Genomic DNA, 25,952 nt, shown 5'->3' on the forward strand with positions numbered 1-25,952 from the left:
GCCTAGGTAGTTAACCATGCCAAGAAAATGTTGCAGGGCTTGAACATGGTATGGAGCTGGCATCTCGAGAATGGCTGTTTGCTTTGAAGGGTCTGGTCTTAGGCCTGTACTTGTAAATAAATGACCAACATAAGTAATTCTTGTAGACTGAATTTGCATTTCAGTGGACTGAGCTTAAGATTCACTTGATGTGCCCTTTTTAGAACTTTTCTGAGGTTTCTGTCATGTTCTGATTCATTACTGCCTACTACTAGCACAAGGATGCCCAGAAAAAATTTGCTCCATTACATGTTGAAAGACTTCACTTGCAGAATTTATCCCAAATGGCATTCTCAAAAATCTGTACCTGCCAAACATGGTACTGGAAGTAATGAGCAATGAAGATTTCTAGTCAAGCTGAATTTGCCAAAATGAACTCTTTGCATCTAAGACAGAAAAATTAGTGGCATTTGGCATCAAGGCTGAGGCTTCTTCGACTGTGTGCATTGGATGATGAGGACTTTTTAGTGCTTTGCTCAAATCTTGTTGATCAATACATATTCTGATGTCATCTGACTTTTCTTATGAGCTAACACCATGGAAGATACCCATTCTGTTGGAGTTTCAACTAGACAAATCATACCTTGTTGCACTATTTTATCTAACTCGGCTTTGACTCTGCCCTGCATGGCTATTGGAACTTTACGTACTGGCCTGATAATGGGACTGACCTCTGGGTCTAACTTCATGGAGTACACAATTGTAAGTTTGCCTAGTTTGTCTTGGAACAGATCTATATAGGTAGAAAAAATGTACTCGGCAAAATTAGAGTAGTGGTCTTTTAATCTAACATGGTGGACTTCCTTGTTAAATGAAAGCAGTCTCATTTTCAAACTGTCTCCGAGTCTTAATAATGACTGGACATGCCTCTTGACCACATATAATAAGTCAGAGTTTCTTCCACCAAAGTAACATGAAAGCACTACTGATCCTTTGGTTTCAATTTCTTTACCTCCATAGCAACAAGTTTTGCACACCTTGCCAAATCAAGCCTTTCACTATGACTCTCTAGCAAATATTTCTGCAGACATAACATTGCATTTAGAACCTTAGCTTTGAGCTCTGTGGGTTTGCCATTTATGCAAACAGTACACAATACTTCATTCTTTGCCCTTAAATCTCCTGCATTGACTGTTTCATGAAGCACTGACATGCCATCAACATAAAGAGTAGAGATGCCACTGTCTAACTGATCACCTCGTTTCTTAAAATGTTCCCTTTTAATAAAAGAATGTGGGCCTTTTGATTTACAAAATCTTTTGATATTATTCCACTTATTACATTTGTGGCATTGTTGACCAAAAGCTAAACATTTTTCCTTTTTAGATTCATGGCTTCCACCACAATTACAACAGCTGGCAACAGCTAACTACAAATTGGCAGTCTTACTTGCACATATTTATAGACTTGTGCAAGCCCTTGGATAGCTTCTTAAAGGTACATACACATATACTGATCTACACCAGTCCTGCTTTGGCCAATCTGGGACTATTAGAATGACCCTTGGCCTTTATTTCCTTATCTTCACCAGTACCCTGGGAAGCAAGGGTACTGAGGGGAAGGCATAGAGGAATAGGCTATCCAAGGGAAGAAGCAGGCATCTGTCTTCCAGGTTGATCTTGTTTTCATCCTTGAACAAAACCTTTTCAAGTGAATATTTTCTTTGGTGGCAAAAAGGTCTAGCTATGCTGAGAAAAACTTCCCACTGCAGTTACAACTCATGAGGGTCAGACAGGGTCCTGCCTAGGTGATCCTTTGGTTTGCTGGTTTCTTCTGGTAGGTACTGTACCATGAGGTACAGACCTAGAGAGTTTGCCATTTCCCAGAGGTGCATGGCTAGGCAACAAAGAGGGTAAGAGTTGCGTCCCTGCTTCTTTGTTTATGTACCAAATAACCGTGGCATCATCTGTCTTCACTAAGAGTACTCATAGTTTCCACTGGTCTTTTAAGGCAATCAGATCTTTTTGGACTGCCATAAGTTCTTTTAGGTTGATGAGGCTATTCTTGAACTGCCCTGAGTCTATCTCCGAGGCATTGGTGGTCAGAGTTTAGTCCTGGGTGGTGAACCTGACGGGAAGGCCTGAGTTGAGGAAGCATGCTCACCCACCAGGCAAATGTTCCTGAGACAGGAGAAAAGCTTTAACCTGAAGTTGAGGGATTGAGAATGCTGACACCACATATTTCTGAGGTACCATTGCAATAGCTTCCTTACCTGTAGTCTGGCTGGGGGGGTCATGATAATTCAAGAGACCATCTATCCCAAGGCTCTGTGGAACTTGCTTACTGTGAGGTAGTTCCTGATAAGGAGCTTTTGGAAGTACAGAACTACAAAAGCAACCTTGTCTGGAGGAAACAAAATCCTGTTTGTGGGGATGGCTTGGGACTTTTGGGTACTGACTGTGAATTCCAGTGAAGTCAGGGCCTCTTGGGTGTAAAGTAGATCCACTTTGAGTTTTTCTAGATCTGTTGTTGGAATGCGGCAAAAGGCTATCACTGGGGCTAGGCATTTTCTGAAAACACTGAGTGCAATAGACAAGCCAAAGGGCAGAGCACAGAATTAATATTGTTTTACACCTGGTCTGAAGCGTAAGAATTTCTTGTGAGATTTCTCTATGGGGATGTGTAGGTATGCATCCTTTAAATCTAAAGTTACCATGCAAGAATTGGCAGAGATCATGGGCAGCAATTTTTTGAAGAGTTATTATTTTGAATTTTGATACCTGCAATAATCTGTTGAGCCTTGACTGGTATAGAATTGGCCACCAGGTATACTCTTTTCTGGGGAATAGGAAAAGCCTTTAGTAAAATCCCTCTCCTTGCAGTGTGTTTGGTACTGGCTCCACAGGACCTTGGGTGCACAGGAGATGTACAAAACCAAGAAGAACCACTAACAAACTAAAACCAAAAACATGGCAAACAGCTAGCTTCCAAAAAGCAAAATGAGAAAGCTGGAGTACTTAAAACTGTTTAATAATCCCATGAAAACAAACACAAAAGACAAATGATAAGTGCTTTTGTCCTGTTAAAATCACAAGACTTCTTCAGATGGATAACAATCAGTAACTTCCGATTAAAATGTCAACAAATGTAACTCACATGATCTTAAAAAGGTACTATCTATTAAGATTTAAAGTACTAGGCACTAAATAAAAAGACCTTAGCAAACTTGAGAATTTAATTCTAAATTATTAATTATATTGCCTGCCAGTAAAAACTGTTTCCAACTCCTTACTACATCAGTTAAGCCTAAGCTTTCTACGTAGAAATTTAAGTTTTAAAACACTCGAGATGGAAGTTATATCATTCAGTCCTGGCGAATGTTCTGCTTTCAAAGCCAGCTGCCAATATAATTCTCTGGCTTCCAAAAGGACGTGCCAAGGACCACCCCTAGAATTTTTAACCACTTGTTCACCAAAATTTGAAAGAGTGGTCCAAAAATTCAGATAAATGCTTAGCCAAGGCGTTGGTGCACTTTTTAGTGCAAATTTCATACAGGTGTTCATACATTCTTCCTTTTAACATTCTTTCAGTCTTCCCGATATAAAAACAAGAGCAGACTTAGCATAATGCAGCATAAACTACTCCAGTAGTACAGCAGTCAAATGTCCCTTTAATTAAACAAGTTCTCCCTCTAATCTTAAAAGAGCTAACAGTATGTATCCATTTGCAAAATTTACATCTACCACACTTTTTCATGTATTTGGCCTCATGTTGCTTTCCTGTTGTATTAGAGACTCCTTCTAAAATACTTTCCAAATTCCTTTCTTTCTGGAAAACCATTTTTGTTTTCTCTGGAAGTAGATGGTGAAAGTCCAAACCTTTCCATAACAAAAGACAATTTTTATTCAAGATCCACTTCACCAAACTGCTGTCAAGATTGTAATTTGTGACAAACAAGTTTGAAAATGACCCTTCAACCACAAAGTTATTATGGGCAAGAACAGTCTCTTTCCCTTTATTAGACCTAGCCAAAAGGGGAACTTAAACATTCCTATTTCTTTTCATAATGACTTTGTCCTTTAGCTCATGAACGAAAACACAGGGGTACCCTCTTTTGATAAACAAGTGGTTATAAATCCTAGGGGAGGTCCTTGGCATCTCCTTTTGGAAGCCAGGGAATTATATTGGCAGCTGGCTTTGAATGCAGAGCATTGGCCAGGACTTAATGGTATAACTTCCATCTCGATTGTTTTAAAACTTAAATCTCTATGTAGATAGCCTAGGCTTAAGTGATGTAGTAAAGGGTTGGAAACAGTTTTTCTGGTAGGCAATATAATTAATAATATGTAATTAAATTCTTAAGTTTGTTAACGTCTTTTTATTTAGTGCCTAGTACTTTAAATCTTAATAGATAGCACCTTTTTAAGATCATGTGACTCACATTTGTTGGTATTTTCTTACCCATCTATGGAGTTTACTGCAGCCAGCTCCTTCACAGACTCCTCATCAGGCATTTCCTCCTTCACAGGCTCCATCCCTGCAGCCATCTCATACACAGGCTCCTCATCAGGCACGTCCTCCTTCACAGACTCCTCCTCTGCAGCCAGCTCCTCCACAGGCTCTTCATCAGGCACTTCCTCCTTCACAGGCTCCTCCCCTGCAGCTATCTCCTCCACAGGCTCCTCATCAGGCACTTCTTCCTTCACAGGCTCCTCCCCTGCAGCCAGCTCCTCCACGGGCTCCTCATGAGACACTTCCCCTCCTACTGGCTCTGGGACTTCCTCTTTATGAATGGCTTTCCCTTGCTGTATCTGCTTGCATAGCAACACATAATATAATAGTGCACATACTGCAATGGTTTTACTGCATGTTCCAGGATCATTCTGTAGTTTACCACTGGAGACATTTAGACAGCAGGCTGGTGACTTCAAATCAAAGGGGGGCTGCAGGAGACAGCTGAATGGGTGGGGTCAATGGGAAGGGGTGCGGCCAACTAGAAAGTCGAGGACCTATGCTCAAAACCACAAAAACTAAATATACTGCCCTGGGTGCCAAACCGTCATTATGAGAGTCCAATCAAGACAAAATGAAGTGTAGAAGAATAAAAATATTTCAATGCATTGGCTGCATGACAGCTTAATATCTAGATGGAAACAAAAAAGGTTGAGGCATGAAAAAATAAATTACTTTTTTTTAATACATTAATGGAATGCCAGTTAAAATCAAGTATAAGAAAAATAAGCAGCACTCAACTCAAACCACTTCTTGCTCTGCAGTTCTAATTATAATTTATATTCAGCTTTATTAAAGTACCAAGTAACATGCTGAAAGTAGAAATCTCTGATGCCCCCACTTGTAAAAATGTTCCTTATCCAAAAAAAGACCTGCTGCCTGACATCTACTTGTTTCATGGGGAAAACATGATCAAAGTAAAAAATGAAAAGCAAACAAGAAATAAGCTCAAGATACATTGCTTAAAAGGATTACTGTACAGGTTATGGACCACACGATTGGCATTCTGTTTATGGGTAAAGCCTGCAGAGATGACTGAAAGTCTCCAAGTGTAATGAGACTCTTAAAATAATGTAATCCTCTCCTTTATTACAAATACTGGCATATGCATTTCAATACCCAAGGCTTATACATTATCTAGTTAAGTATTCTCTACATGGCAACAGAAAGGCTTTCAATGTTGGCAATTCTTTAACAGTATGCTTATTAAAGCTTACTTTCATCTTGCAATCTCAGCCAAGCTTACCTAATGGTCATTAAAGTATTGCTACTTAAACACAGAGCAACAGGCACTTTGAGTAATAAGCATAAATCAACAGTACAAAAAATATGACAGAAACCAGACCATTCTGTAAAAATCAAGGACAGATAAAAAGCCACTCTAGTACTTGTTTCTACCTTGGATGGGGGGGGGATACTCTGCACATTTACACTGCATAACTACTCCTTGCCTTGTTTCGACACATCCAGAGTCACTACATGGGGGAATGGGGTGCAACAAGTATGTCACAGTTTGAAATGTCTCTGGCTGACTTGTGATGGCCCTGACACATTTGTCATACCTCTCAACCTCAGAGTAAGAAATCTGGACAAAGCCATACAAAGAAATGGGACAAAGGCCCAAAAATAAGGACAATTTTTTAAATATTGCTCTTATAAACTTAGAAATATAAAAGAGGTCTTGTATTAGTATGAATTTTCTGGATGGTATGAAATCTGAAACTCAAATGTCTGTCATTATTTTCTAACTTCAGTCTTTAATGATTTGTCACTAATTTGCCAAAAAACACAATTTTATGAAACATGGACCAAAAATGTGATGTAAAAATATAAAATAGCAACACAATACAGCTGGGAACCTGTCAAAGAAGGGATACTTTAATATTAGTACTGCTAACTTGAGCAGCTGACAAAATAAAAGAATCTACATGCATTTCTGAAATAAAAGTAATCTAAGTGATTATTACAGTTATTTCTTAATTATAAACCCTCCATGTTTTCTTCCAAAATTGCTATTTTACAGAGAGATCATTACGGGAAGAGCAACATTTTGAGCCAAAATCAGGGACAGTTGAGAGGTTTGGCTATGCCTAATTCTATAAAGAAATTTATTTGCATGTACTTCTCAACCTGTTAATGCAATACATCTGGACAAGGCCAAATATATTGGAGAACATATAAACAGTACTAAAAAGTGCTCTTGTATAAACTGAGACAGTTGATAGAACAGGTCTTACTTTAGCATGCATTTTTCTGAAGGTTATGAAGTCTGAAACTCAGTGTGTCATTATTTAGTGACTTAATTCCTAAATGATTTGCCAGAAAACCACAAATTTTATGAGGAACAAACCAAAAATAAGAAGCAAAAAAATCTATTCGTTCTTTGAAAATCTGGACAGTTGGGAGGTATGGTTCAGCTGGGGCTGCCTAAGTTTGCCGCCTTTCCCCCTCACAAAGCCATGGTCGAATGGAGCCTCCCCCTGCAGCCATTCCAATGATCCATCACTTGGCTATTTCACTCCATTTACCATAAACACTAAAGTGCATACTGATTTACTTCTATGATGATTTGAAAGTTTTACTTTGCATTTTACAGTACAAACACTAAGACATCTGCTAAACAAACTTGGCATTAAAACTTCTCTGCCATTGAAACTCACATTCATTGAAACAACATTGAAACCCACATTCAAAGAAAATACATTTTACCCGTGGCAGATAAAGATTAATTCTGGGCTGTTTTCAAATCATAGGCCCCTTGCATATGAAACATACATGTGCTCTTTGATACACCTTCCTATTGCTTTGAACATTTTTCCAGTAAACAATGAAACAAAACGCATGCACCAATGACAAAACTGCCCAATTCAGAACATTTCCATCATAAAAGTCTACACAAACTTCTACAGTCCGCTATTATCAGTAAATATGCACAATTCTACAGTCTCCACCATTATCAGTAAATATGCACAATCTCTGAAGTAGTAAAAAAGTCATCTAAATAATTCCACATTAAATAAATCTGTAATGAAGAGGTTGCTGCTAGCAATCACCTTTATATTTCATGGTTTCATCGAAAAATAAAGTGTCTGATGCCCCTGAGGAATAAATTGCCTAAATTACATTAAAAATAAGCTAGTAATATTGCAATAGGAAATGGATGGCAAACTGATAACAGGCTCATAGTTAGTATCTTAACTTTCAGTTCGGCAGCATTCACCCATTATGGGAGTAGAACCAACAACCCTCTGCATCAAAAGCAAGTACACAATCTGTTGTGCTATTAGCAATGCGAGCTGACTTAGCATAATCAGCACTAAACTTCTCTTCCCCTGCAGCTCTCAGCTCCTTGTAAAATCTACGCAGCACAAGAAATCTGGAAAAAGCCAAATTTATTGGGGTGGGTCAAAAGGGCAAAAAACAGGGACACATTAAACATTGCTTGTATAATCTTGGAAAGCTGTTAGAATAAAATGCTGTGTTACCACCATACATTTTACTGCCAAGGTCCTTGTGCAAAAGAGTCAGAACAACATACCACTATGCCAAATCACCTGCTTTGTGAAAGAAAAATGCTGTGTTACCACCATACATTTTACTGCCAAGGTCCCTGTGCAAAACAGTCAGAGCAACATACCACTACGCCAAATCAGCTGCTTTGTGAAAGAGAGGAAGACTGAAACTTAAATGGCTATCATTTAATGAATTCAGTTCTCACAATAGCTGTCAACCTCTTAGCACAAAACACCTGGACAAATCCAGTAATGAGGGAATACAGCCCTCAAACATATTCAGTGAATTCAGTTCTTGCCATAGCTGTCAACCTTAGCACAAAAAACCTGGACAAAGCCAATAACAAGGTAATACAGTCCCAAAAATAAAGACAAATTTCAAATAGTCATCTTATAAACTTAGAAAATTGCTATAATAAAAGGTTGTGTTACTATATATTTATTGCTAGAATAAAAAGTTGTTTTACTATGTATTTTCTGAAGAATATGAAGTCTGAAATTCAAATGCCTGTCAATTTTACTTCTGACGGAACAAAAACAATTTTCAGCAGAGGCCCAGGGAGAAATACTGTAGACACGTCTTTGTAAACTGGCAGGACACCAGAGCAAATCCACACAAACACAGGGATAAGATGCAGACTCCACACAGAAGGCACCCCAGCCAAGAATCAAACCAGGAAAGCCTACAATACTGCCACTGTACCATCAAATATGTAAGGAATTAAACAAACAGAAACCTGAAGTCTGAAATTCAAATGCCTGTCAATTTTATTTAACATTTGTTAATCAGGACAGTCTGACTTGAAACAAAAAACAATTTTCAGCAGAGGCCCAGGAAGAAATAATGCAGACATGTCTTTGTAACATGGGAGGACACAAAAGCAAACCCACACAAACACAGGGAGAAGATATAGACCCCACAAAGACGGCACCCCAGCCAAGAATCAAACCTGAGAACCTGCAGCTGTGAGGCAACAATGCTACCACTGAACCATCAAATATCAAGCATTGCAGCATTTACAAACCACAGATATTATGAGGAACAGATCAGATGAAATATGAGGCAAAAATCTGCAATTTTTTTACAAATGGTGGTGGGTAGGGAATTCATCTCTTTAACACCTGCATACAAGGTACAGGGTTCAAGCCTGAGGTATTCCCTACCACACCACCATGAGTCTACCAGTATATTGCACCTCGGGCATTTTCACACACACACACACACACACACACACACCTCATCCCTGTAGTAGATCTTTCCCTGTAGCAAACCACCATAAATCCAAATCCCTGTCCGAGTAAGCTATGAAAACCCGCGCAAATCCACACCAGACCCTGCCTGTCGCGAGATCTTCCCCCAACGAGACTGCAGCAAACTCCAATCCACACCAGACCCTGCCCATCGCGAGATCTTCCCCCAACGAGACTGCAGCAATTTCCAGACTGCTGACATTGCAGTCCGACCCCGACGTGTTTTCCCAGCGAGTTCCAGGACAGTCTATGCAGTTTAAAACTGCATAGACTTATGGGAGATCCGTTCTTCATGTTTCCCAGTCAGGACTGCTGCTGAGACAATCTGCGCATGCTCAGACTGTCTCAGCAGCAGTCCGGACTAGTGCGCATGCGCGAAAGTCCACGATTTTAATTTTTTTTTTATTTTTATTTCTTTATTTTACAGTTGAGGGGGCTGCAGTCCGGCAGTCCAATAGCACGGGCCGCCCCTGCAGCAGAAGTAGGCCTTTAGTAGTCCAACTACACAATCAACAATAACTTGGGACTGTGACAGAGCAGCGCTATGTGTAGTCTTTCCATTGTTTGTAAGTTTCTAACTGGTGTCATTAGCCATGGCTCTAGGGTATATCTGGCATCACCAATAAGACAGTCCTGTAGAAAATCACCCCACACAAATCACCAACATAAGTCACACTTACGCTAAATGAGGGTGTCATGGGCACTGCCTTGGTGGCCTGCTGATACACTGTACATTACACCATGTACATTATAGACCACCTGCCACGTGATGGAGTGGACTCACGGTCGATATGCCACTGTCGCTGCTCTCTAGGTGGACCTCTATTTTGATGTGGTTGTAATGGCTCCCAGTACCTCAGGGAAACAGCCAATGTCATAAAAGTGCCTGCATGGCATTACTATTCTCTTCTGTGGTGTTCAGGACTCACATAAGCTGCCTCACATGCTGTAGCATGGCATCCAAAAGGAGGTGAACTATTCTTGATGCAGATGCCTGAGAAACATCGACCATGGCTCTCCACTGCTCACTGGTAAGTCACTGTAGCTAACAATCTCGAAGCCACATACATTTTGATGCCCACAGAAATAGATACTTCATGCATCCCAAAAGCCTGCATATGAGGGTGAGAGATCTCAACCACATCCTGCATGGCGCCTCTATCCACATAGTAGCTAACTGTCCACTAATTCTGTGAATCGCCCCACAGATTATGGCAAATCTTCATTCACATTCATCTACTGTGATGCACAAAACATTTATGAATCCAGAGATAGTCTGTTTAGATTTACCTGTGCAAAGTTTTCACTTGTTATCTTTAGTGCTGTTATTCCCCACATTTGAAGATTACTTGTGTGAACCTTGCTCTTGTCATCATCCGTTTTACTGCAACTACTGCCAGAGTACCGCTATCATGAATATGTGAAAATTGATTTTACTGTGGCCAAACTCATATTTTAAATTTTATCTCAACCATAGCCTATTTTATACTTCAATGGTTATAGCAACTTCAAGTAGCTCCACAATTCAACTCAGAAGTAGGATTTAACCCAACCTGTTTTCTTATACCTGTGGGATCCTACTGACTAATATAGAATCTCAGTCTGCTGTTACCCCTTCTGTAGGCAACCTTTTATAATTTGGTGCTTTAAGGCACTATAGCAAGTGCCTCAAGCTTGCCAAAATGCTTGTTAATGACACACAATGATTCGTCTTTGAAAGGTGTTAGCATTTACTCTTGAATGATGCCAAGATACAAAGAAACATAATTGACATTTCTAACTGAGAATGTAGATGGTGTCATTCTAGCAACATCCATAATGTTTCAGCTTGAGATGACATGGCTGATAAGCCTTCCTACTTTACCAACGATGGTCTGCATCTCCCTTACCAGGGCTTTCACATTAAAAGCATCTGCTGCTCCCATAGTGCATTTTTAGGCAAATTATGTCTAGTGGGCATTCCACCTTAGTAAATTCCAATTCAGATCCCATCACGGTGGTTCCAGGTGCCAGGAATTTGAATAACAGAATGCCAGAACTTGATGCCCTCCTCTTTACAACTGCCGAATGATGGCCCCCTCCAGACAACTCTTGTCGCAACATGGGAGGGGGATTGCCAGTGTCTAGAGAACAAATGGGACATTTCCAATTTGGAGGGAGGCTTGGTCAATGGCATGCACAGGGGCAAAAAATAGCACAGAAAAAAATGCCATGCGCATTTCTAATGCTATCAGCCATAACTCTTCAAATGCAACCAACGTCAAGTAACACTCCACAATAATAAATCACTATTCATGCAAGACAACCATCTGTAAATAAATCTAATTATCTAATTTAAATAAAGTACTTCTGTAGTTATGACATCTGTCTGTGCTTTCCCTATCTCATGTTTCTTATAGCCCAGAATAGTTCATTTCTTTGTGCTACTTATGACCTGCCAACCCTCAGTCAGCCTTTATGCAGAGTAACTAAAACCAGCCCAGTGTGTTCTTCAACTGGGAGCTCCATACTCCCTCAAAAAAAAAAAAAAAAAGAAAAAAAATTAGATCAGCTTAAATCTGTGTCTCATGATTAACAGGCATGCAGCAGTTCTACCCATACAGTGCGAAGAGACACAGTAAATGACACACAGCTAAATGAGCTACTATATTCACATCTCTCTCTCTCTCTCTCTCTCTCCCTCTCCAGCATCTACTATATCCCCCCAATGTGGCTGTCTGCAACCAATATCAATGGGCAGCACAATGTACAGCATGGTTATCGCCATTAAAAATCTGTTACGTGTTGTGGGTCGCAGCCACTCTCAATGTAATACAGAATTGCTCCCCAACCCCTATACAAGCATATTATGTGGACACCATTTCTTCTCTTTTCTGCAGCCACCACCACCAGGTCATAGATGAGACCAAACTGTGAGCTTGCAGAACAGTCTTCAATTGCTTAGTACCACAGACCTGGCACAGAAACCTTGTGGGATTTAAAATACTTGTTCAGAGAATAATAATACATTTACTCCATATAACAGAGCTTTTTTTATCATAACTAGCAATTATGCCCATGCCATATCTGTAACACCTGACTTGATTACTAATGTCTGGCGACTCAGTACTCTATTAACAGCTTGGAACGAACCTTGTATAAAGCCTCTGTCTAGTACTAGTCTGTCCACTCTGATGCACAACTATTTTCTGCTGCAAGCAACTTGTCCTCAAACCCACCTCCATCTCAAAATGGGTACGTAAGAAAAAGGTACAATGAAATGGTGCAGATTGTGAAATAAATATATTAATTTGTAGAAATCCATGTAAAAGAGAAAATACTTCAGCTGCAAGCAAGATGCACAGTAGCACTGTATGACTGTCGAGGTGTATGCTAGCAGCCTGTAACATATTCTCATTTCTAGGCAGTGTCCATAAATATTGTGTCTGCAGAAAGGAGGAAAAGGCATCCTATCTGTCAAAGAAAATCACATATTCAGACCTTGAAGCAATACCTGTAAGGTGTCAAGATGTTTAGCGGAGGAGGTTTGTCACTCAGGTTGTGCATATCAGCCACCGGATGAGGAATGGAACTCTTGGATATGACTTGTTGGTCCTGAATTGTGGAACTCTTGAAGGCTTTTCTCATGTTTATATCCTGTAATGAAACTGCAAGAGATGGAAAAAATTACTGATGGAATAAAATGAATATATTACAGTTCAGACACATGTATGATCAACATTTACAGTCAAATGTTACAGACTGTTACAAATACCAAGGTTATGTGGTTAATGAATAAAAAGTGTATCTTTCTTTGCAAGACAAGAAGTATCATCTCAGAACTTTTTCATCTTACCAGTCAAGAAGCGCTTGTACTCAGCAGTGACCTTACACTCAATGACTACAAAGATTTACTTGTTACCTGCAGAGCTGGCAACAAACATTCACATCTTTAATATAATGTCATACTTAGTAAATTTAATAGGAAAGGTAATATAGGAAGGAAAGTTAAACTTTAGAATGAAATGATCTACACACAAACAACAAGTAAAGTCTAACACAATCCATAAGCAAGGCTTGTATTTCCATAAAGTCAAAAATAATTATGGCAACTCAAGCAATTGAATAAATACCTCTCAAGTCAAGTCACATCTAAGCAACAAAATTAATACAAAGAGGATATTACTTAAAAAATGCATCCTACAAATACAAAATAATTAAAAATATAACACACACCTACTACGCATGCACTCCCTTCTTTTCTCTTCCCCCTATAGTGCTGCAGTTCATGTACACATCAATTACCAATCTTACAGTGGCATAAACTGCAAAATGTACTATAAAGTACCTCCATATTCATGGCTGTCCACATCATCCCAAAGACATCTTCAACTCATATCAACCTAAAGAAAAACCAAAAGAGCCTGGAGTATTCAGTGATGTTATTTAAAAAAAAGAATAAAGATTATTTTTTTAAATAACATCACTGTATAAACTGTATACAACTGCTCATAGCAGGGGGAACTGATTTGGTCACTTGCTGCACCATCATGACCAAACACCACTCATAGTAGTGGTGGTTAAGCCAGAGTCAGCTTGAGTCAAGCTAGGCACTGACTTGTGGTCCAGCAAATCAAGAGACCAGGAATGAGCTGACCCCCAGTACATATCCTTCTTCCCTTTTAATTATCTGGTTCACTCCAGCCCTGCAGGCTATGACTACTGCCTGCTAGGTCTGGTCATGTCAGATACTCTTTCTGGTTGGTTGAATGTTTGGTTGGGGGGTTAATATCAGCTTTCTGGGGGGAAAAGCATTCCTTTATTCATTCTCCAATTATGTACTTTAGCCTTACCAAGATTGCAGTATGCCAAAGTGGATAATCAGTGACTAGTCAACAAATGAATGACTCAGTGTGCGGTAAGCAGCAGAATAAGCTGCCCACAGCAAATTATCTTAGCACTTACCAGGTATGTTAACAGAAACACACTTTCCCAGTCTTCAGGAACAATTTTACACTTGCAAATCATTTTATTAAAAAAATGGCAGGAAACCAGATATGTCTCTGGGTAGTGGTGACAGTGCATACTGCCCAGCTTACCAATGCCCACAGAAGCATATCTCTCAATTTTTCCTCATTATGAGGAACATTTCTCATTCTGTATCTTAAAAATTACATTTTTCATGATCAGTTGTTCCACACTGAAAAGGTTAGTTATATGTTTGCTATTAAGATTTTTTTTTTTAATACAAATCTATGCCAAGTAATACTGAATCATACTGATTTAACAAAACAACTTTTTGCAAGCATAAAGCAGCATATTTTAAACACAGCTGTGAGCTTCACCGCTGAAGATGTTAGTAAGTGCTCCACATTTTGGAGATGGAAGTTTGAGAGCTATGTGAAGAAATGTCGCCACTGAAGAAATGTATTTCTTTGTTTTCTGAAGAAATGTCAAGCAGAGGTCTTTATTTTGCCTCTGAAGAAAATGTCCAAAAGTAGACCAGACAAACTTCATACTGCTGTATCTGTTATACTTTATTTGTCTCAGAACAAATTATTGCCAAACAGTTAATTTTGTCAGAGCTATTTCAATTCTATTATAACACACCTAGACAGATGAATAGACTAAGGCACACAGTCTAAAATGTCACCCCTGAATGAAACATACTGTCCAGTTTATATACTCTTTCCAACCAATGTTATTTTAATGTCCTTGTGACTTGTTCTTCTGGTTTCTGTCTGTGTCATGAAAAAGTCCATGGTTATTTCATGCCCTTTTTTGGTCCTTGCTGTATCTGAAGATTTCACAAAAGTTTCTCCATGTCATCTTTGTGTCACTTGACCTGTCTGCATTTTATTTATTTAATTCTGGATCTGAAAGCCAAGAAAGTAATCTTCCTTTTTTTCTATAACAGGATGCATTTACAGTATTGCCCACAGCTATATGTTATTAATATCTAAACTGAACATAACTGTTCTTGCAAAGCAAGCATATTATTTTGAAAACTGTTGTTTGGCCTTGCACGTTTCCTTTCACTGTGCACACAGTATATAGGGGAAAAGCATTTTAATTTACACAATATCTATCAATTCCCACTTTTTTTTATTTAAGACCCATGAAAATTGTAAGACAATTTACAACAAAATATGATCTTCAGTACTTTGAATCAATCCCTTGGTCTGTTAAAACATACAAATCCCTTGCATTCAATGCTATTTTTTTAAAGTGTGTTACATTACCAATGGCTGTTACTTGATTAATACTTTTATTAACACAAATCTTATAATGATGATAAGAGCAATTAATGCGGAAATTATAGTACCCCATCACAGACATATAGCCATTATTACTTATCTATTTTTTAAATATTTTTATGCTTCCTTAAGCAAGTTGTCATTCTTGCAGTTACACACAAGCATTTATTTCAAAACCTTGTCAAGTTAACCCTTGCCTTACAAGGCAATACCTTGTATTAGAAACAAGCATATTTCTTTTGCATTGCATAATTTTATTATTGTTTTGGGAAAAGAATATTTTACAGGAAATGGTGATCTTCTGTATTTAATAGCCTTTATTCATTGTTAGCAACAGTTACTTGTCTGACATTTTTATAACACATCTGCTCTGTTATATCTGAGATAGCTCCATAAATTGCATTTGCTATCAACTTTGTAACTTTCTATATTGCCTTAGTGGCACCATACCATTGAAACATTCAGTTTTTGAAATAACACCATTTCTTATATGCAGCTGTTTTAAAATCTTTTCCTATTTTTTTTTTTTTTTTTATCATGAACCTCCCTCTTTTTCTGGTGATTTTCTACCATGTCCTCTGGTAAAGTGTGAGTAATTCTCATTATTGGAACTGCATACTCTATGTAACAGACTTTCTTCTCTTTCATCTGTTTCTTAAAAGTAGTATTATGTGTTAACTCCCATGCTGTTTTTATTTTTATACTCAAGCTTTTTTACATGACCATAGTTTTTTATTAAAACAGAGTATCCCTTTTTCTATTTTTATCAACTGTAAATGTTTTTTATGGCAGATTGTTTTACAACTCTACTTTTATAAGATTTTTTAAACATAAAACCTGTATGTGTAACCTCAACAGGGACTGCATGTAATGGCATTTTCCCTCTGTAAGGAATGTGGCTAAAAACCCAACAATTGACTTGTCACATACTTTTGCAACCAAATTTTGCATGTCCAATATATCTGAGTATCTCTCCCCATTTTTTCTTTGCAACTGTTTTAGATTGCCTTGTCTTGTTCATAGATTGCTATTATAAAAACAAATTTAAACTTTTGTAAGACTGTTAGATTGTTACTGTACTGATACTATTTGACTGTTATTAACTTACACTGATTTTTATGAACCAACATGGTGTGCTGCTTTTGCTTGGATTTTTATTAGCTGAAAAATGCTATTTGTAATGACTATGTACTTTGCTACCTGTATGTATTGCTGTGTATTATTACCCGGATGGCAGTTACTCCAGTTTGACTAATGATGTTTTTGCTGTACTAGTTTGTTTATAAGACTGTTTGCTGTTATATTTTATGTAATACATTCTTTTGAAAATATGACATTACACTCATTGTTTTTTACCAATATTGATACTGTTTGCATAAGCTGCCTTTGGTGAAATACTGTACTTTTAGTGTGGGGGGGGGGGGTTGTCCCCCTCCTGTTACTACAGAACCTTTTGTCATTTAGGATTTGTCATAGGTACTGCCTTAAATGTTACTCCATTTCCAGACGTAGATGTGGACTTACATACCCAACATTTAACTGCATTGTTTAGTTTTGCATAAACCATTTGCACTACTGTAAATGTATTTATTGTATTAACTTTAACTTTACACTGTATCTGTATTAACTTTACTTTAAATCTGTATGGCTGTAGGTTACGTCTGTGTTTATTTTGAATCTGTCCTGGCTTATTATACCAGTAAAGTATTTTTCTGTCTTTTACTGTCCCCTTTGTTTAATTAACATTGAATTTTGTATACTAACATTGTCTTCCATTGCTTTAAAAGATCCCTGTACTTTGCTGCCAGCTGATAACCTGTATTTTGTTAATTTATTGCTTTAATGCCTATTGCCTGCCATGATCTGGTATTTCATAGGGTATACTTTATTTTTATGTATCTCTCTGTGTTTGTTCCTGTGACTGATTGCCCCATCAATGTATTTTCTTTATCTTGATTTCTTTCCCTATTTTGGGGTTTTGAAGAAGCATCGTTTGTAATATGGACAATTCTGTTTAATGTGACCTATTTTCTTACAAGTAAAACATATTACCTGTTTTTCTAAACTTAGTTGTGTATCTGTCTGTAACCCTGGTGGAGCAGAAGCTGCTCGTGTTCCCCCGTGTTTGTTTTATATCAGACCATGTATTACATCTCCTTACTTTCACCACATAATCTACAAGCTGTTTTTGTATACTTCCTATGTGCATCTGCAAGACTGTGTACTTTTTTTTAAACTGTCTAACACTCAGGCTTAACCTCTGAGTCTGTATCTGTCTGTCATGCAGAAACTAATTTTAAAGCTGCATATGCATTTTGCAGAATGTCATTAGCTGTCTGATGGAACTGTTTTAACATAACATCTTGCCTGACCAAAACATTATTTTGTTTTTTCTGCCATGCTAGTTAGACTGTCTGTAAAACAGTTACATGAGTCTAGACACTCACCTATTTTAGCTGCTTGCTTTGCTTTGCCATTTGTCAAAGCATTTACTGTAGCCCTTTCTGTATATTTTTTATGCTTTGATTTTGACAATACTAAACTTACCCTGTAAATTATTTTGGGAATTAATGCCCATAACTCTTGTACTGGGGCATGTTTTAGGGGTTTGCCAACACTGTTGATGATTTCTCTTTCCCCTTCTGACCCAAACTGGCATGTGTAAATGCAAAAAAAAAAAAAATTAAATAAAGCATTATTTGAAATAGACCACACAGTGTATGTCAACCATTGTTTAAATGCCAACATACTGAAACAAAAGTATTTATTTATTTATTTTTGTCTTGCCACTGAGGCAGAGTCTGTAATAAACAAGACTACTGAGATATATTAGCAGGAGAAATAACTGTCATTTGTGCTGAACCCTGCCCAATGTAAACCTTGCTGGGCTTCTTCTAACTGTATTGTCAGATTAACCTCTCTAGTTTGTGCCCTTAGTAAATGTTATTGGGCTCTATCTGATTGTTACGTTAAACCAGAATGTCATTATGTAAAGTCTGAATGCTATGCTGAGTCTGTTTCTATAAATGGCATTATTGTCCCTTACTACTGTCTGTAGGAAATGTTTGAAAAGCTATGAAAACCTTTTCTTTAAAAGGTTAATATTGATAGCACACTGTACTACGTTAGAACTTTTTCTGTGCATTTGCAATATTTACTATAAATAACATTTTTATGTAGTCTATTACATACTTCTTCTTCTTCTTTTGGCTTTTCCCGGTTAGGGGTCACCACAGCGGATCACCTGTCTGCTCATGATTGGCAGTGGAGTTTTACGGTGTCAAGTTGCCAACCTGGTGCCCAACCTTCCACAAAAGGCACACACATGCACACACTCACGCCTAGGGCCAATTTAGAGTGTCCAATCCACCTATGGCATGTCTTTGGGATGTGGGAGGAAATCGGAGCACCCAGAGGAAACCCACAAAACCACAGGGAGGACATGCAGACTCCACACAGCAGGCACCCCAGCCGAGGATTGAACTGGAGAACTCATTGCTGTGAGGCGGCAACGCTAACCGCTGCACCACTGCAGCGGCCCGATGTAGTCTACTACATTACTAACAATAATTGCATACACTTGTACTGTATAAGATTTAGGTGAATGCAGAAGGTACATTTAACTGTTGCTTATGTGAAGAACTAACAACGCTAGAATCAAACAGATTGTTTATCAGAATAGGATATATCTTATGGTATGGCTTACATACTAGACTCCTGTGACAAGATAGACAGAAGTTTGGAAAGTTATTTCCACATACAAAGCAGTCTTTATGAATTGGTGTACATTTTATGCATGGATTATAGGCATTTATACATTAACAAACACAACTGTTACAGAGGAGCTCTCCGATTATGTAGCCCAGGCTGGTATGACCCTGACCCTGAGCAGCATCTTGCCCTCACCAAGAATGATACCACAATACAAAGACAAGATGATCAGCTTTAACAATTGGCTCAAGTACTGGTGTCATTCTAAGGGGATCCAATATCTGTCTGCCTGGGATGACATGTTGGACAAGCCACGCTGCTTCGCAAGGGATGGCTTAAACCTGTCACCACTGGGCTTCCGGATATTGGCTAAGGCTCTTGCCACCCCCATAGTGCCTTTTTTAGGCAAGGCTCAAAAGACAAACCCACCTCCTTAGAAAACAATAATGGAAAAAAACTAAGGGTAATGCTGCTCAACGCCAGAAGTCTAAATCTCTTGATGCAGGCACTTGATGCACTCCTCAGCATGGAGAACATCGATGTCTGTGCAGTAACTGAAACCTGGTTCAAAGCTCCTGAGAGCACCCCAGCACTACCAGGCTATACCTCGTATCATGCTTTCCGGCCCCAAAACCCAGGCCGAACCACAAAGGGAGGAGGAGTGTCCATATTCATCAAGGACACCCACACCTCCAGGTTAGTAGCAACACATGAAGCATCAGAGACCATACAGGTGCAACTAACCATAGGCAAAACTGCTATACAACTGGTAGCATGTTACAGACCACCCTCCCAATCTCAAGAACTCCACTCAGCCTTCCTGAAGACATTGGAGGATATGAATGTATCACAAAATACCATCATACTGGGAGACTTCAACTACCCAAACATAGATTGGGTACATTATTCTAGCCCTAATACCCTAGCCCAAAGGTTCCTGGAATTCATAAATTCAAATGCACTGGAACAATTAGTCACCTCTCCCACTAGGGGAGATAATATACTAGACCTGATCATCACAAACATGGGGAAAAAATGCTCCACACCAGAAGTATACCCCTCACTAATGAGATCTGACCACAAATTAATCACCCTGGATATACATATCCCACCTCCACCCGCAGCACAAAAGACCACAGTGAAAAACTTCTCAAAAGCAGACTTCACTCTTCTTAAGACTGAGATGGTATCCTTTAAGCCCACTGTGCCAGTGGATACCACATCCCACAATGCCAAATCCTTCACAAATGCTTTCTATGGACATCTCCAAGAATGCATGGATCATGCAATCCCAAACAAATCCAAGTCCCTCTCCACCAAAGGTAAGCGTCCTGTCTGGTTGACCTCAGCCATAAACAAATTGTATAACAAAAGAAGGAAGCTACTGCACGTCAGAGCAAAATCCCATAAAGGGAAGACATCTCTGATCAACATTAGCAGAAAACTACGTTCTCTCATAAAAACATCCAAGGCCAACTTTGAGAGAAAAATCTCTAAGGACACTAAAGATAACCACAAAGCCTTCTTCAGCTATGTTAGAAACCTGAAGGAAACACTCAGATATGCTCAGAGTTGGTTCACAACAATAAAAAATACACTGAACCCACAGATACTGCCAACATTCTGGCTGACAGGTTCAGTACAAATTTCTCCCCTCCTTCACCCCCAAAAGAAGAAATACTTATCCCAGCTGAATGTAATCTCCCTGTTATCTCAGATGTCCAAGTGAGAACCGCCCTAAACAAAGCAAAAAACACAGCATCAATGGGACCTGACGGTATCCCGGGTTGCGTGTTACGTGAACTCCAAGAGGAGCTAAACCCACACATAAAAATGCTATTTAACCTTAGTCTTACTTCGGGATATGTACCTGAACACTGGCGTACAGCAACAGTGGTCCCACTCCACAAGGGGGGTGCCTCTACAGACCCTGGAAACTACCGCCCCATAAGCTTAACCAGCCTGGTCTGCAAAGCTATGGAAAGAATCATTATGGAACTCATAAACAGAGACATAGGGGACCTACAGACACTTGACCCCACCCAGTTCGGCTTTGTAAAGGGCAGATCTTGCCTTTTAAACCTGGTTGACTTTTTCAAAACAGTCACTAGAGCCATTGACGAGGGCAAAGCAGTCCATACAGCATACCTGGACTTGGCTAAGGCCTTCACACAATACCCCACTCAGGCATCATAGATAAGCTCAACAGCTTAAATGTAAACCCTTATGTCACTAGATGGGTTGCAAACTGGCTAAAGGACAGAACCCATAAAGTTAAAATCACTGGAGCAATGTCAGACTCAAAGCCAGTCACAAGTGGTGTCCCACAGGGATCTGTCCTGGGACCCCTCTTGTTCGGCATTTATTTCTCAGATGTTAAAGCAAACACGGGAGGGCTGTGGCTGACAAAGTTCGCAGATGACTGCAAACTAGGCGCCATAGTCGATACACCAGCAGACACACACATCCTACAAAAAGGCCTCACAGAAACGGACAACTGGTGCTGGAGTCACGGCCTTAAACTAAATGCCAAAAAATGTATAGTCATCCCCTTTGGGAAAAACAAAGTACCCACAAATTATCACATAGATAGCAACCCACTGAGTACTGAAAAAGTAATCAGAGACCTAGTGACCCAAGTCGACAGCGACCTCTCATTTGATACCCACGTTGCCAAAGTGGTTAGAAAAACATTCTACCTTGCACACCTCATCATGAAGGGATTCACATCCAGATCCAAGGATGTCATTGTACCCCTATATTCCTCCCTCATCAGACCCATGATTGAGTACAATGCCCCATTTGGTATGTACCTCACCCGGCACTTGCATCAGCTGGAGAGACCACAAAAGTACCTCACCAAGAGGATCAAGGGTCTCCAACATATGTCTTATTCTGCCAGACTAAAGAAACTTCAGCTCTATTCAGTATCATACCGCCTGCTCAGAGGTGATCTCTGCCTGACGTACAAGGCCATGTCCAATCAGGATCTGATGCACATGCTCCACCTCAAAAAATCCAAGTCCATCAGGACCACAAGAGCTAAAGTCTTAAACCTCGGCACAAGTATGAATAGGACATGCTGGAGGGATAGATTCATAACCCAGAGGCTTCCCATGCTTTGGAACAAGAGAAATCTTGATGAGTGGATGGGAGATCGTAAGTTTACCCCAGGGGTCACATCTGTGTCACTGCTAGACAGGGGCACAGTAAACTAATTCTATTATATAAGGGGACCTTCATTGTGTCACTACTAGACACAGTATTCTAAATTTATTCTGTACATTTTTGTACCATTTCATGGGGTGGCAAATGCCACATCACTATGGCTAGGCTTACAAATGCCCCAGGGCAGATAGCCTAGTACTATACTATGAAACTATGAAACTATAATGTCTGAACATCAAACATTTCAGATTTACATTTTATGTCTGACACAGAAGGTTGAACCATGTAAATTTATATATACAATATGTGGGCACTGTAAAGTTAACTGTCTATACTTGCATCCATGTTATAACTGTGAAGAAAGTACCGTAATTTATGCAGAAGACAAACAGGTGATCAGGCTGAAGTCAATCTGGAAAAGGACAGTGTTTTTCCACAGACGAATTGTAGGTGGTCCGACGCAGGACAGCTTCCACGGCGGTGCTCTGTGTCCACCAACAAAATACTGGAACTGGAACTGGAACTGTTTCTCTGTTAAAGCACTGGAACTGTCAGTCTGTTGAACTAACGTAGTAAGTAGTAGGGATCCCTCTGTAATATTAACTACTGGTAACATATATATGGTTACAGCCACTGGCCAAGGCTCGCCACTGAAGAAATGTCGCCACTGAAGAAATGTCAAGCAGAGGTCTTTATTTCGCCACTGAAGAAAATGTCCAAAAGTGACCAGACAAACTCTGTACTACTGTATCTGTTATTCTTTATTTGTCTCAGGACAAATTCTTGTCAAACAGTTAATTCTGTCAGAGCTATTTCAATTCTACTATAACACAGCTAGACAGATGAAGATACTGATGCAGTCTCAGTATAAACATCACTACTGAATGAAACATACTGTCCAGTTTATATACTCTTTTCAACCAATGTTATTTTTAATGTCCTTGTGACTTGTTCTTCTAGTTTCTGTCTGTATCATGAAAAAGTCCATGGTTATTTCATGCCCTTTTTTGGTCCTTACAGTATTTGAAGACTTCACAAAAGTCTCTCCATGTCATCTTTGCATCACTTGACCTGTCTGCATTTTATTTATTTCTGCATCTGAAAGCCAAGAAAGTCTATAACAGGATGCATTTACAGTAAAGCCCACAGCTATATGTTATTAATATCTAAGCTGAACATAACTGTTCTTACAAAGCAAAACATATTATTTTGAAAACTGCTGTTTAGCCTTGCACATTTCCTTTCAATGTACACACAGTATATTGGGGGAAAGCATTTTAATTTACACAATATGTATCACTATGCACCAAAACTGAGTCATTCCTTTTAAAATAAGTGTTACAGTGATCAATGTTTCAGTGTTAGAGCTAAAGATTGCTGTGAATGAACTGTTACAGTGACTGGAGTTGGGGTTGTAGAAAGTTGTGAATGTCAACAGAAAGTGAAAACAGACTACTACTGCCATCATTTTGTAACAGGAGATGTAATTTGAGTGCAAAAGCAAAGGGCAATGAAATGAATATTGATATGGCTTGCTCTAGATGCTAGAATTTCATTGTGCATGAAAACAATACGTTGGAATACATTACTGTGTCCACTGTTTCACTTTCATCACAAGCTGACATCTCTAGTACAGAGAAGGTGTTAATCTTTTGGGTCAAGGACAGTTCTGTGTGAAAACACTTGGCATTTACACTAGCACTGTTGAATGATCATTAACAAATGGCATGACAGACGGGAGGGGGCAATGCATCTGTGAACAGCAAGATGAAACACATTACTGTAGCTATTACTGCCTTTCTCTTTCTTCACAGTCAGACAACAGAAGTGAATGCACAAAGTGGCTATATATTTTTTTTGTGGGAAGCAGGCTGGGTTTGTGGGGAAGCAACTGACCATCAAGCCAACTTCTTGGGGCAGAAAAGGTGTGTGTGTGTGTGTGTGTGTGTGTGTGTGTGTGTGTGTGTGTGTGTGTGTGTATGTGCGTGTGTGTGTGCGTCTGTGTGAGTGTGTGTGTGTGTGTGTGTGTGTGTGTGTGTGTGTGTGTGTGTGTGTGTGTGTGTGTGTGTGTGTGTGTGTTTGTCAAATCCTTGGCTAAGCTCTGGCTTGTCTCTTTTTCAAAAATCCCAGGCTTGCCTACCTCTACTTCATAACAGGCAAATATAACTTAAACACACACCTGCCATTGTGTCCTACCAATATTACACCGTCACCATAATAATAACTTTTCCAGTGTACACTGTCATCTTGTGAGTAACTGCTGTAACAGCAAAGCACCAAATGGACTAAACAAGGCAACATTCCAAACTTTCACTAAATGCATTTTAATTAGAGCTGTAAGTTTAGTTCCGCAACAACATGACTAGCACAGTGATACAGACATGGTTTTCTAGTCATTCTGCATTTGTTAACTCTAAACTTAAAGAATGATGCATATGCTTGATAACAATCTCTCACGCTCTCTCTGTGACTTGTGCCAGACAAGTTTCTACACAAACCCATTTTTTGTAATTTTTTCAGTAAGGACAACTAGTCATTATACTTTTCAAGCCTTGCACTTCTCCCTATCAATTTATTCTTAACCTGCACTCCAGTGCACTACGCTTCATACAACTGTCCCAAGCAAGCCCTAATCATTCAATATGGGAATATGGCCAGCACAATAACACCACTAGGACTACAGTTATAAAGGCACACTTCATAAGCAGCACACAAAATGTTAGCAGTTTTCAGGAAAAGCAAAACTTGTACTGCACTATCCTACATGCAGTGATAAGTAATCAGAAGGATTAACAATGAAGTCACAGAAAGTTAATGACACATTACGATGTGTGTGTGTGTGTGTGTGTGTGTGTGTGTGTGTGTGTGTGTGTGTGTGTGTGTGTGTGTGTGCATGTGTGTGCGTGTGTGTGCGTGTGTGTGCGTGTGTGTGTGTGTGTGTGCATGTTATATGTGTGCAAACTTCACATAAAAACAACCTAACAAGGGAAAAAAAACACTGATGAAAACTGAAGTTTAAATAATATCTACACAATCTTTTGGAGTAAGACATTTGTTGTAAGATGCAAGTAGGGCTGTGATCTTTTCAGATACCCAAATTGGGAAAGATCTCACTCAAACATACTATTTGCTTAAAGCATACTGGCCATGCACTGGAGCAAATATAACAATCAAATCATTGGAGCTGGATATAAACTTCTTACAATATGCAGTACTTAATTATAAAGTTTTGATACAAATGTGTGCTCCTTCTGCATTTTACTTTGTTAATAAGGACGGCCCACTATTTTTTTTTCAAAGAGCAGAAAATCTCTTCTTTGGCATCATGAAAGACTGAACTCACAATGCTTCAGTAGTTAAATTATAAATCTCATTGAAAGTTAACATACAGAATGACATAGTGAAATCACCATGTAAGTAAGAAGCTGTTACTCTGAAGAGGAAAGTTATTTTTGTTTAACTGCCATGACATTATTGTGTAGGTGTAGTTGCAGAGAAAACCTGTGTAAACTGTGAAACTAAAAATCACATAACACACCAGAATGTTCTTTTTTTTTTGCAAAACTGCATGCAAACACGAGAA

At 39.1% G+C, this 25,952-nt stretch overlaps 1 protein-coding gene across 6 annotated transcripts in view; it reads right to left on the bottom strand.

The window, feature by feature from the left end:
* Positions 1-25,952, bottom strand: part of WASF3 (WASP family member 3) — a 1,314,000-nt gene that overhangs the window by 391,072 nt on the left and 896,976 nt on the right. For all 6 annotated transcript variants that reach the window (XM_044073288.1, XM_044073287.1, XM_044073286.1 and 3 more), the window contains one exon: positions 12,748-12,901. In XM_044073288.1, coding sequence (XP_043929223.1) covers positions 12,748-12,901 — 154 coding nt within the window. The remainder of the gene's footprint in view (positions 1-12,747; positions 12,902-25,952) is intronic.

Source organism: Protopterus annectens, chromosome 5.part1 (assembly GCF_019279795.1).
Source record: "Protopterus annectens isolate FY-2018-M chromosome 5.part1, PAN1.0, whole genome shotgun sequence".
Lineage (NCBI taxonomy): Eukaryota > Metazoa > Chordata > Ceratodontiformes > Protopteridae > Protopterus > Protopterus annectens.